The 11,811-nt window shown below is 45.9% G+C and overlaps 1 protein-coding gene across 1 annotated transcript; it reads right to left on the bottom strand.

Annotated features, from left to right (window-relative positions):
• Positions 1-2,107: 2,107 nt before the first annotated feature.
• LOC143284350 (uncharacterized) lies at positions 2,108-10,128 on the bottom strand. Its single transcript, XM_076591061.1, has 3 exons — positions 9,895-10,128; positions 8,423-8,629; positions 2,108-2,320 (listed from the first exon to the last, which is right to left on the bottom strand). The coding sequence occupies exons 1-3, from the start codon at positions 10,126-10,128 to the stop codon at positions 2,147-2,149; spliced, it is 615 nt and encodes a 204-aa protein (XP_076447176.1). The 3' UTR covers positions 2,108-2,146.
• Between the last annotated feature and the right edge of the window lie 1,683 nt (positions 10,129-11,811).

Below are 11,811 nucleotides of genomic sequence, written 5' to 3'. Positions count from 1 at the left end.
AAAAACAAACAAAAAAAACCCACATCAAAAACAACCATTAAATGGGTCATGATTATTACATTATGATAATGGCCTTCATTTTAGCACACTGATTCCCTGTCAAAGACTATACCGCACATTTAGATGAGCTGCTTTCAGTAAGTTGTTGCATTTACATATTCTGGCTGCGCTTGACTTGTGCAGTATGAACAGTTTTGCGACTTACTTTGTCGTATATGAACACACCCTAATCTGGCTAATGCTTCCAGTATGATTTTCACCCCTGCCCAGTATACACTTTACAAAACAAAATATACTTCACAAAACAATACATATCAAATATACAGTTCTGATACTCTAAGAAAAATGGACAGATGTAAAACCCAATGAAAGAATCGGCTGTGCATATAAAAATCTAAAACACCCTATAAAAGTTAGACGGATCAAAACCCAATGCAAAGAATTATTTTTATATATGCTACAATACTAAAACACACTATGGAAACTAGACAGATCAAAAACCCAATGCAAAGAATCAATCAGCTTGATATGACTGCAAACTTGTGTAGATCAAGTAAAAAGTCAGTGCTCAATTTTCATGCCAATAATCCAATTAAACAAAAATCCAGTGTCACAGAATATTTTTACATAAAGCATATTCCGAGACAAATAGTACTTCAAACATGATACACCCTAAAATATGATCATTATAGTGCTTTAAGTTCATAGTAGGCAAACATTATATAAGCAATTGTGCAAATGTAGATAAATCCCTATCTTGGCTGTTCTTTTATAACATGTGGCAAGCTATGTGGCAAGTACATCTGTGCAAAAGAAATAAGCATGATTGCCTCAGTGTTTGGAAGTCTCAAAACCTTGTGGGCAATTCTTCCAGATACATCATGCTTTTGCCTTCCTGGTCACAATATTTGTGTGTGTGTGTGTGTGTGTGTGTGTTTGTGTGTGTGTTTAGACAATAACCCTGATATAAACCTTCACAACTGGCTTGGCTGTAAGCAGCACACAAGGTCAAGGCTGTGAAAAGGCTTGCAGTAATGAATGGGAAATTTTCTTGACATGAAAAGATAACTCTTGAGATCAGATCATTGACTGAAAGATTTCGGCTCATCATAAACTTGCACCTCCACAGCATGTTTAACTTTCACTTTCAGCAGCAGTATATTTCTGCTCATTTTTAACAAACACACAGTGCTGGTTTCCAATCCAGAATGCACTCACCCCAAATCTTTACTAACAATGGTTTCAGGGATTGATTGGTGGGAGGAGGGGTGGGGGTGGGGGGTGTAGGGTGTATTGAAATCCAAGTGACAATTTAATGATTTACAATTTCCTAATATTCAGTCAAACCGATGTCCCCAGCAGATTAGCTGGTGCATACACACTGATTTTTATCTTTTCATGATATTCTGTAAAGCTGATGTCACCAGCAGATACACACATTACAACAGATGGCTTTTTCTTGGTCAGACTGCAGTCTGTCCACAGTGGTGTGCAGATGAAAGATTTATGACTCACTTTAGTCCGTCAGACCGGGCAGATGACAGACTACAGTTATATGACACACTGATGATACACATCAACACATACAGTGAAATGGCTTCCCTTGTGTTATATAACAATGTATGCATAAACGCAAAGGTACCTCAAAAGAAATAGCCCTTCGTGTTATGTAACAAAGTACTCATAAACACACTGATACCTTAAAAGAATTAGCTTACCCATGGTGTATAACACAATATTCATAAACACACTGATACCTCAAAAGAAATAGCTCTCCCATATTAGATAACAGTAATCAAACACACTGATACCTAAGAAAAAAAAAAACTCCCCCATGTTAGATATCAGTACTCATAAATACACCGATTCGTACCTCAAAAGAAATAGCTTCCCCAAGTACCATAACCGGGTACTCATAAACATACTGATACCTAAAAAAAGAAATCACTCCCCCAAATTATATAAACAAAGTACTCATAAACATGGTGATACCTCAAAAGAAATAGCCCCCCCCCCCCCCCAAGCTCTGTAACAAAGTAGGCTACTCATAAAAACACTTAAAAAGAAAGACACACTCATAGAAGAAATACCTATACATATTAACTGTTGTTGCTCAATGAGCATCACCTGCCGGGAGGCAGAACGCTCAACGTTTTCCGCTGTTCACGGGAGTCATGCGAGTAGGCTCCGGGGTGTCGCCAGCTTCACTGTACATGGGGATCGAACCTTCCATCTCCAGCAGCACACCACTCTCCGCACCGTCAGGGTCGCCCAACGCCTGCTTCGAATGGGGGTAGTCAAAGTCCAGCAGAGAGTCAACCTGGGGAAAAAGAAAACACTGCATTCATAGCCACTGAGGATCAATTATCCATGCTAGTCCATGGAAAGAGACAATAAACCGAGGTCCTGTATGTTACCACATGTACAAGAGCCCTAAGGGTTGTCCTTGGCAAAATTTTGTATAAAAAATCTATTTTGATCATATAACAAATACATTAACTCTCTCCATACGAACGGCGAAAGAGACGACGTTAACAGCGTTTCACCCAAGTTACCATCATCAAAATATTGCAAGCGGAAGGCTCTTATACTGAAGAGGTGAATGTTGACAAAGAATACCACAATTCTGACGACGGAAGCTAAAGGCAGGGTCATTCAGACACCCACTGGACATCCGAGGGGTCTGTGTAGAGAAGAGAGGACTGACCGTACTGAGTGAGTTAATTTTGTAAACGGAAAGGAAAAAAAAAAGGCGGTGATGCACTGTGGAGATGCGCTCTCCCTGGGGACAGCAGTCCAAACTTCGAAGAGAAGTCTGTTGTTACAAAAAGCAATATACTACATGAAAATTACTTCCACAAAGTACATCTCTGCGTGATGCATGTCTGAAACAATGAATGAATTGACAGATGTCTGCTGAAGCATTTTTACCGTGCACAACGAATTCGGCACCAAACATCATTCTCCAGGAGCGTGCAGGTTGACTCACAACTCTGGGACACAACAGTGAACCAGCTACAGATGGTGCCACTGCATTTGGAAAAATCCATATTTTTACACCACACCATATTTGCTAGGGAGATGCCTGACCAGCAGCATACCATAACACGCCTCGACTGCATGCATGTATATTGTGTGCCTATCAGAACTGATATCTTCTGTAGAATTTTGCTAGAGGACAACACTTTTTGTTTCCAAGAGTTCTTTTTCAGTGCGCCAAGTGCATGCTGCAAACAGTACCTCGCATCTTTGAAATCTCGTCTCAAAACTCACCTTTTCCCTCAGCAATAAGTTCAATTGTGGCAGGTCCACTTCCTTTGCGTTAGCTGTGCTTGACTATGTGTGTATACATATGTATGTGTACATAACTACATGCATGTATATGAATGTGTATTGTGTGTGCGTGTGTTTATGTAAGTTTGTGCCTGCCTATGTGTGCGTATGTGTTAGGGTAGCTGTTAGATACACATGTATGTTAAAATGTATGTATGCAGTGTGTGTGTGCGTGTGTGTGTGTGTGTGTGTGTGTGTGTGTGTGTGTGTGTGTGTGTGTGTAGTCACATTTTGGTGTGTGTATGTAACATAGATATAATGTTTTATGTCAACAAAAGCGTTTTTGTAAAGCACCTAGAGCAGATTTCTGGATAGTGTGCTATATAAGTATCCATTATTATTATTATTTAAGGGTGACACTGGGATTTGAACCAGACTCTCACAGACACTGTATTGGCACTGTAAAGAGTGTCTTAATCATCTGCCACCTTTCTCCTTTGGTAAAAGTTAATTAAAAAAAGGCACAGTGATAGTGCTGGTTGTACCAATAGTCAGTTTCATCTTTACAATGATCACATTTGTTGCTATGTATCACTTTCATTTTCGGAAGAAGTATGTTTGTAGGATAAATGTTGTGGTTGACTTTCCTTTGTAGTTCATGCAGTCAAACTTCTTGTGTTACTTTTCTTGATGAAACCCACACATGATCCTTGATTTTTCTTTCGACGAAAATTCCGCCTAAAACTATCACCACTGGTACACTGCAATCGTGAAAAGTAAAAGCAGCTGATGGATGCTCTCCTTTCCTCTTCTTGCGGGATTAACGCTTCTTTTGGTCAGTGGAAATTTGGTCTTCAACTATCGCTTCTGCCACGATTAACAAGAAAAGATCAACATAAATATCAATAAAGATGATGTAAAGTTATATAAACAACATGTACACATATACACATATCCATCTATATAAAACACCGCAGCAACTCACATCAATGTCCTTGCCATGTACACACATAAACATATATACACATAATATCTATCTATCTATCTGTTTATACAAAACACCGCATCAGCTCACATCAATGTCCATGCCATATACACACATATATATATATACACATACCTATCTATCAATCTATCTATATGTCCTTGCCATATACACACATAAACATATATACACATACCTATCTATCAATCTATCTATATGTCCTTGCCATATACACATATAAACATATATACACATACCTATCTATCAATCTTTCTATACAAAACACCGCATCAACTCACATCAATGTCCTTGCCGTCAGTGATGTAGGGGGACGGGGTACTCACATCAATGTCCTTGCCGTCAGTGATGTAGGGGGAGGGGGTACTCACATCAATGTCCTTGCCGTCAGTGATGTAGGGGGACGGGGGTACTCACATCAATGTCCTTGCCGTCAGTGATGTAGGGGGGAGGAGGTACTCACATCAATGTCCTTGCCGTCAGTGATGTAGGGGGAGGAGGTACTCACATCAATGTCCTTGCCATCAGTGACGTAGGGGGAGGGGGTACTTACGTCAATGTCCTTGCCGTCAGTGATGTACGGGTACGGGGTACTCACATGAATGTCCTTGCCGTCAGTGATGTAGGGGGAAGGGGTACTCACATCAATATCCTTGCCGTCAGTGATGTAGGGGAAGGGGTACTCACATCAATGTCCTTGCAGTCAGTGATGTAGGGGGAGGGGGTACTCACATCAATGTCTTTGCCGTCAGTGATGTAGGGGGAGGGGGTACTCACATCAATGTCCTTGCCGTCAGTGATGTAGGGGAAGGGGTACTCACATCAATGTCCTTACCGTCAGTGATGTAGGGGGAGGGGGTACTCACATCAATGTCCTTGCCGTCACTGATTTAGGGGGACGGGGTACTCACGTCAATGTCCTTGCCGTCAGTGATGTAGGGGGAGGGGGTACTCACATCAATGTCCTTGCCGTCAGTGACGTAGGGGGAGGGGGGTACTCACATCAATGTCCTTGCCGTCAGTGATGTATGCGGAGGGGGTACTCACATCAATGTCCGTTCCTTGCCGTCAGTGATGTTGGGGCAGGGGGTACTCACATCAATGTCCTTGCCGTCAGTGATGCAGGGGGAGGGGTACTCACATCAATGTCCTTGCCGTCAGTGATGTAGGGGGACGGGGTACTCACACCAATGTCCTTGCCGTCAGTGATGTAGGGGGACGGGGTACTCACATCAATGTCCTTGCCGTCAATGATGTAGGGGGAGGGGGTACTCACATCAATGTCCTTGCCGTCAGTGATGTAGGGGGACGGGGGTACTCACATCAATGTCCTTGCCTTCAGTGATGTAGGGGGAGGGGGTACTCATATCAATGTCCTTGCCTTCAGTGATGTAGGGGGACGGGGTACTCACATCAATGTCCTGGCCGTCAGTGATGTAGGGGGAGGGGGTACTCACATCAATGTCCTTGCCGTCAGTGATGTAGGGGGAGGGGGTACTCACATCAATGCCCTTGCCGTCAGTGACGTAGGGGGAGGGGGTACTCACATCAATGTCCTTGCCGTCAGTGATGTAGGGGGACGGGGTACTCACATCAATGTCCTTGCCGTCAGTGATGTATGGGGAGGCGGTACTCACATCAATGTCCTTGCCGTCTGTGATGTAGGGGGACGGGGTACTCACATCAATGTCCTTGCCGACAGTGATGTAGGGGCAGGGGGTACTCACATCAATGTCCTTGCGTCAGTGATGTAGGGGGACGGGGTACTCACATCAATGTCCTTGCCGTCAGTGATGTAGGGGGACGGGGTACTCACATCAATGTCCTTGTCGTCAGTGATGTAGGGGGAGGGGGTACTCACATCAATGTCCTTGCCGTCACTGATGTAGGGGGAGGGGGTACTCACATCAATGTCCTTGCCGTTAGTGATGTAGGGGGACGGGGTACTCACATCAATGTCCTTACCGTCAGTGATGTAGGGGGACGGGGTACTCACATCAATGTCCTTGCCGTCAGTGATGTAGGGGGAGGGGGTACTCACATCAATGTCCTTGCCGTCAGTGATGTAGGGGGAGGGGGTACTCACATCAATGTCCTGTCCTTGCCGTCAGTGATGGTGGGGCAGGGGGGTACTCACATCAATGTCCTTGCCGTCAGTGATGTAGGGGGACGGGGTACTCACATCAATGTCCTTGCCGTCAGTGATGTAGGGGGAGGGGGGTACTCACGTCAATGTCCTGTCCTTGCCGTCAGTGATGTAGGGGGACGGGGTACTCACATCAATGTCCTTGCCGTCAGTGATGTAGGGGGAGGGGGTATTCACATCAATGTCCTGTCCTTGCCGTCAGTGATCTAGGGGGAGGGGGTACTCAAATCAATGTACTGTCCTTGTCAGTGATGTAGGGGGACGGGGTACTCACATCAATGTCCTTGCCGTCAGTGATGTAGGGGGAGGGGGTACTCACATCAGTGTCCTTGCCGTCAGTGATGTAGGGGGAGGGGTACTCACATCAATGTCCTTGCCGTCTGTGATGTAGGGGGACGGGGTACTCACATCAGTGTCCTTGCCGTCAGTGATGTAGGGGGAGGGGTACTCACATCAATGTCCTTGCCGTCAGTGATGTAGGGGAAGGGGTACTCACATCAATGTCCTTGCCGTCAGTGATGTAGGGGGAGGGGGTACTCACATCAATGTCCTTGCCGTCTGTGATGTAGGGGGAAGGGGTACTCACATCAATGTCCTTGCCGTCTGTGATGTAGGGGGACGGGGTACTCACATCAATGTCCTTGCCGTCAGTGATGTAAGGAAAGGGGGTATTCACATCAATGTCCTTGCCGTCAGTGATGTAGGGGTACGGGGTACTCACATCAATGTCCTTGCCGTCAGTGATGTAGGGGGAGGGGGTACTCACGCCAATGTCCTTGCCGTCAGTGATGTAGGGGGACGGGGTACACACATCAATGTCCTTGCCGTCTGTGATGTAGGGGGAGGGGGTACTCGCATCAATGTCCTGTCCTTGTCAGTGGTGTAGGGGGAGGAGGTACTCACCTCAATGTCTTTGCCGTCAGTGATGTAGGGGGAGGGGGTACTCACATCAATGTCCTGTCCTTGTCAGTGATGTAGGGGGACGGGGTACTCACATCAATGTCCTTGCCGTCAGTGATGTAGGGGGAGGGGGTACTCACATCAATGTCCTGTCCTTGTCAGTGATGTAGGGGGAGGGGTACTCACATCAATGTCCTGTCCTTGTCAGTGGTGTAGGGGGAGGGGGTACTCACATCAATGTCTTTGCCGTCAGTGATGTAGGGGGACGGGGTACTCACATCAATGTCCTTGCCGTCAGTGATGTAGGGGGAGGGGGTACTCACATCAATGTCCTGTCCTTGTCAGTGATGTAGGGGGACGGGGTACTCACATCAATGTCCTTGCCGTCAGTGATGTAGGGGGAGGGGGTACTCACATCAATGTCCTGTCCTTGTCAGTGATGTAGGGGGAGGGGTACTCACATCAATGTCCTGTCCTTGTCAGTGATGTAGGGGGAGGGGGTACTCACCTCAATGTCTTTGCCGTCAGTGATGTAGGGGGACGGGGTACTCACATCAATGTCCTTGCCGTCAGTGATGTAGGGGGACGGGGTACTCACATCAATGTCCTTGCCGTCTGTGATGTAGGGGGAGGGGGTACTCACATCAATGTCCTGTCCTTGTCAGTGGTGTAGGGGGAGGGGGTACTCACCTCAATGTCTTTGCCGTCAGTGATGTAGGGGGAGGGGGTACTCACATCAATGTCCTGTCCTTGTCAGTGATGTAGGGGGACGGGGTACTCACATCAATGTCCTTGCCGTCAGTGATGTAGGGGGAAGGGGTACTCACATCAATGTCCTGTCCTTGCCGTCAGTGATGTAGGGGGAGGGGGTACTCACATCAATGTCCTTGCCGTCAGTGATGTAGGGGGAGGGGGTACTCACATCAATGTCCTTGCCGTCAGTGATGTAGGGGAACGGGGTACTCACATCAATGTCCTTGCCGTCAGTGATATAGGGGGAAGGGGTACTCACATCAATGTCCTTGCCGTCAGTGATGCAGGGGAAGGGGTACTCACATCAATGTCCTTGCCGTCAGTGATGTAGGGGAAGGGGTACTCACATCAATGTCCTTGCCGTCAGTGATGTAGGGGGACGGGGTGCGGTAGGTGGCCAGAGCGCTGACAGTGGGACGCATGGAGACGGCCGAGCCCTGACGGGACTGAGGGTTGGCGGCGTGACCCGCGGCATCAGCCGCCCGTCGTCCTCCCGGCACGGCGCTCTTCGGGGGGGCCGGGGTGAACATCATCCTCGTGTTCTTGTCCGCAGTCTGCAGAAACAGCCACCCATTGCTCGTATTAAAAAAAAAAACACCCCATAATGGTGATTTAAAAAAAAACAACAAAAAAAAAAACACGAAGAAAGTCCCACAGCCATTTACGACCATTGGGGCAGCGAGTCCATCATATCCACTGTGTCTGTAAGGAGGAGGAATTTTGTTTTATGTCCCGTCACACATATCGGTGATTGAAGACATTTTGTTAAAGTATTTATGAATACATTTGAGTATTATCGGCTTTATATACTGAACAGAGTGTACTCTGTCTCACTATGCGTAACATGATGCTACTACTTCAAAAAAGAAAAAAAAAAAAGAAAAAAAGAGAAAAGATTATGATGATAATTTTCTTCTTCTTTTCTTCTTCGTTCGTGGGCTGCAACTCCCACGTTCACTTGTATGTACACGAGTGGGCTTTTACGTGTATGACCGTTTTTACTCCGCCATGTAGGCAGCCATACTCCGTTTTCGGGGGTGTGCATGCTGGGTATGTTCTTGTTTCCATAACCCATCGAACGCTGACATGGACCACAGGATCTTTAACATGCGTATTTGATCTTCTGCTTGCCGTATACACACGAAGGGGGTTCAGGCATTGGCAGGTCTGGACATATGTTGACCTGGGAGATGGGAAAAATCTCCACCCTTTATTTGTATTTGTATTTCTTTTTATCACGACAGATTTCTCTGTGTGAAATTCGGGCTGCTCTCCCCAGGGAGAGCACGTCGCTACACTACAGCGCCACCCATTTTTTTGTATTTTTTCCTGCGTGCGGTTTTATTTGCTTTTCCCATCGAAGTGGATTTTTCTACAGAATTTTGCCAGGAACAATCCTTTTGTTGCCGTGGGTTCTTTTACGTGCGCTAAGTGCATGCTGCACCCGGGACCTCGGTTTATCGTCTCATCCGAATGACTAGCGTCCAGACCACCACTCAAGGTCTAGTGGAGGGAGAGAAAATATCGTCGGCTGAGCCGTGATTCGAACCAGCGCGCTCAGATTCTTTCGTTTCCTAGGCGGACGCGTTACCTCTAGGCCATCACTCCACCAGGCGCTGTTACCGAGATTCGAACCTGGGACCTTCAGATTGAAAGTCCAACGCTTTAACCACTCGACTATTGCGCCCTTCTGATGATGATGATGATGATGATAAAATAATAATAATAATAAACATTTATATAGAGCTGTCAAAGCTCTCAAACACTTTACAATAACATGTCCTTCAGACACGAAATACACACACACCAGTGCACTCACCATGCCAGACATGGCCGTGTTGGGCAGGGTGTCAGGGCTGACCTTGGAGTTGCGGCCGTCCTGCTGTTTCTTGGGCAGGTAGACCTTCTTGTAGTAGCAGACCCCGACGATGACGCCGACGATGATGAGGACGAGGATGACGACGACCACGGCAACGATCACTGGTGTCAGGTCAGTGCTGCTCGTCGTAGGGGCTGATAGACATCGATACAATGGAGCACCTCCAATAGACATCGATACAGTGGAGCACCTCCAATAGACATCGATACAATGGAGCACCTCCAATAGACATCGATACAATGGAGCACCTCCAATAGACATCGATACAGTGGAGCACCTTTAATAGATATCGATACAATTGAGCACCTCCAATAGACATTGATACAATGGAGCACCTCCAATAGACATTGATACAATGGAGCACCTTTAATAGACATCGATACAATGGAGCACCTCCGATAGACATCGATACAATGGAGCACCTCCAATAGACATCGATACAGTGGAGCACCTCTAATAGACATCGATACAATGGAGCACCTCCAATAGACATCGATACAATGGAGCACCTCCAATAGACATCGATACAATGGAGCACCTCCGATAGACATCGATACAATGGAGCACCTCCGATAGACATCGATACAATGGAGCACCTCCAATATGGAGCACCTCCAATAGACATCGATACAGTGGAGCACCTCCAATAGACATCGATACAATGGAGCACCTCCAATACACATCGATACAATGGAGCACCTCCAATAGACATCGATACAATAGAGCACCTCCAATACACATCGATACAATGGAGCACCTCCAATAGACATCGATACAATAGAGCACCTCCAATAGACATCGATACAATAGAGCACCTCCAATACACATCGATACAGTGGAGCACCTCCAATAGACATCGATACAATGGAGCACCTCCAATACACATCGATACAATGGAGCACCTCCAACAGACATTGATACAATGGAGCACCTCCAATAGACATCGATACAATGGAGCACCTCTAATAGACATCGATACAATGGAGCACCTCCAATAGACATTGATACAATGGAGCACCTCCAATAGACATCGATACAATGGAGCACCTCCAATAGACATCGATACAATGGAGCACCTCCAATAGACATTGATACAATGGAGCACCTCCAACAGACATCGATACAATGGAGCACCTCTGACAGACATCGATACAATGGAGCACCTCTGATAGACATTGATGCAATGGAGCACCTCTGATAGACATCGATACAATGGAGCACCTCCAACAGGACATCGATACAATGGAGCACCTCCAATAGACATTGATACAATGGAGCACCTCCAATAGACATTGATACAATGGAGAACCTCCAATAGACATTGATACAATGGAGCACCTCCAACAGATATCGATACAATGGAGCACCTCCGATAGACATTGATACAATGGAGCACCTCCAATAGACATCGATACAATGGACCACCTCCGATAGACATCGATACAATGGAGCACCTCCGATAGACATTGATACAATGGAGCACCTCTAATAGACATCGATACAATGGAGCACCTCCAATAGACATCGATACAATGGAGCACCTCCAATAGACATCGATACAATGGAGCACCTCCAATAGACATCGATACAATGGAGCACCTCCAATAGACATCGATACAATGGACCACCTCCGATAGACATCGATACAATGGAGCACCTCCACAATACATCGACAGCATCTTCGAATTGTATTATATTGCGTTGTATTGCATTGCATTGTATTGTGTTGTGTTGTGTTGCATTGTATTGTACTGTGTTGCATTGCATTAAATTGTATTGTGATGTATTGTACTGTGTTGCATTACACTACATTACATTTTATTGTATTGTTGCGTTGCATTGCATTGTATTGTATTG

The sequence above is a fragment of the Babylonia areolata genome, chromosome 7, assembly GCF_041734735.1.
Source record: "Babylonia areolata isolate BAREFJ2019XMU chromosome 7, ASM4173473v1, whole genome shotgun sequence".
NCBI classification, from domain to species: domain Eukaryota; kingdom Metazoa; phylum Mollusca; class Gastropoda; order Neogastropoda; family Buccinidae; genus Babylonia; species Babylonia areolata.
The sequence above is the reverse complement of the archived record's forward strand: the minus strand, read 5'-3'. Positions and strand labels throughout refer to the sequence as shown.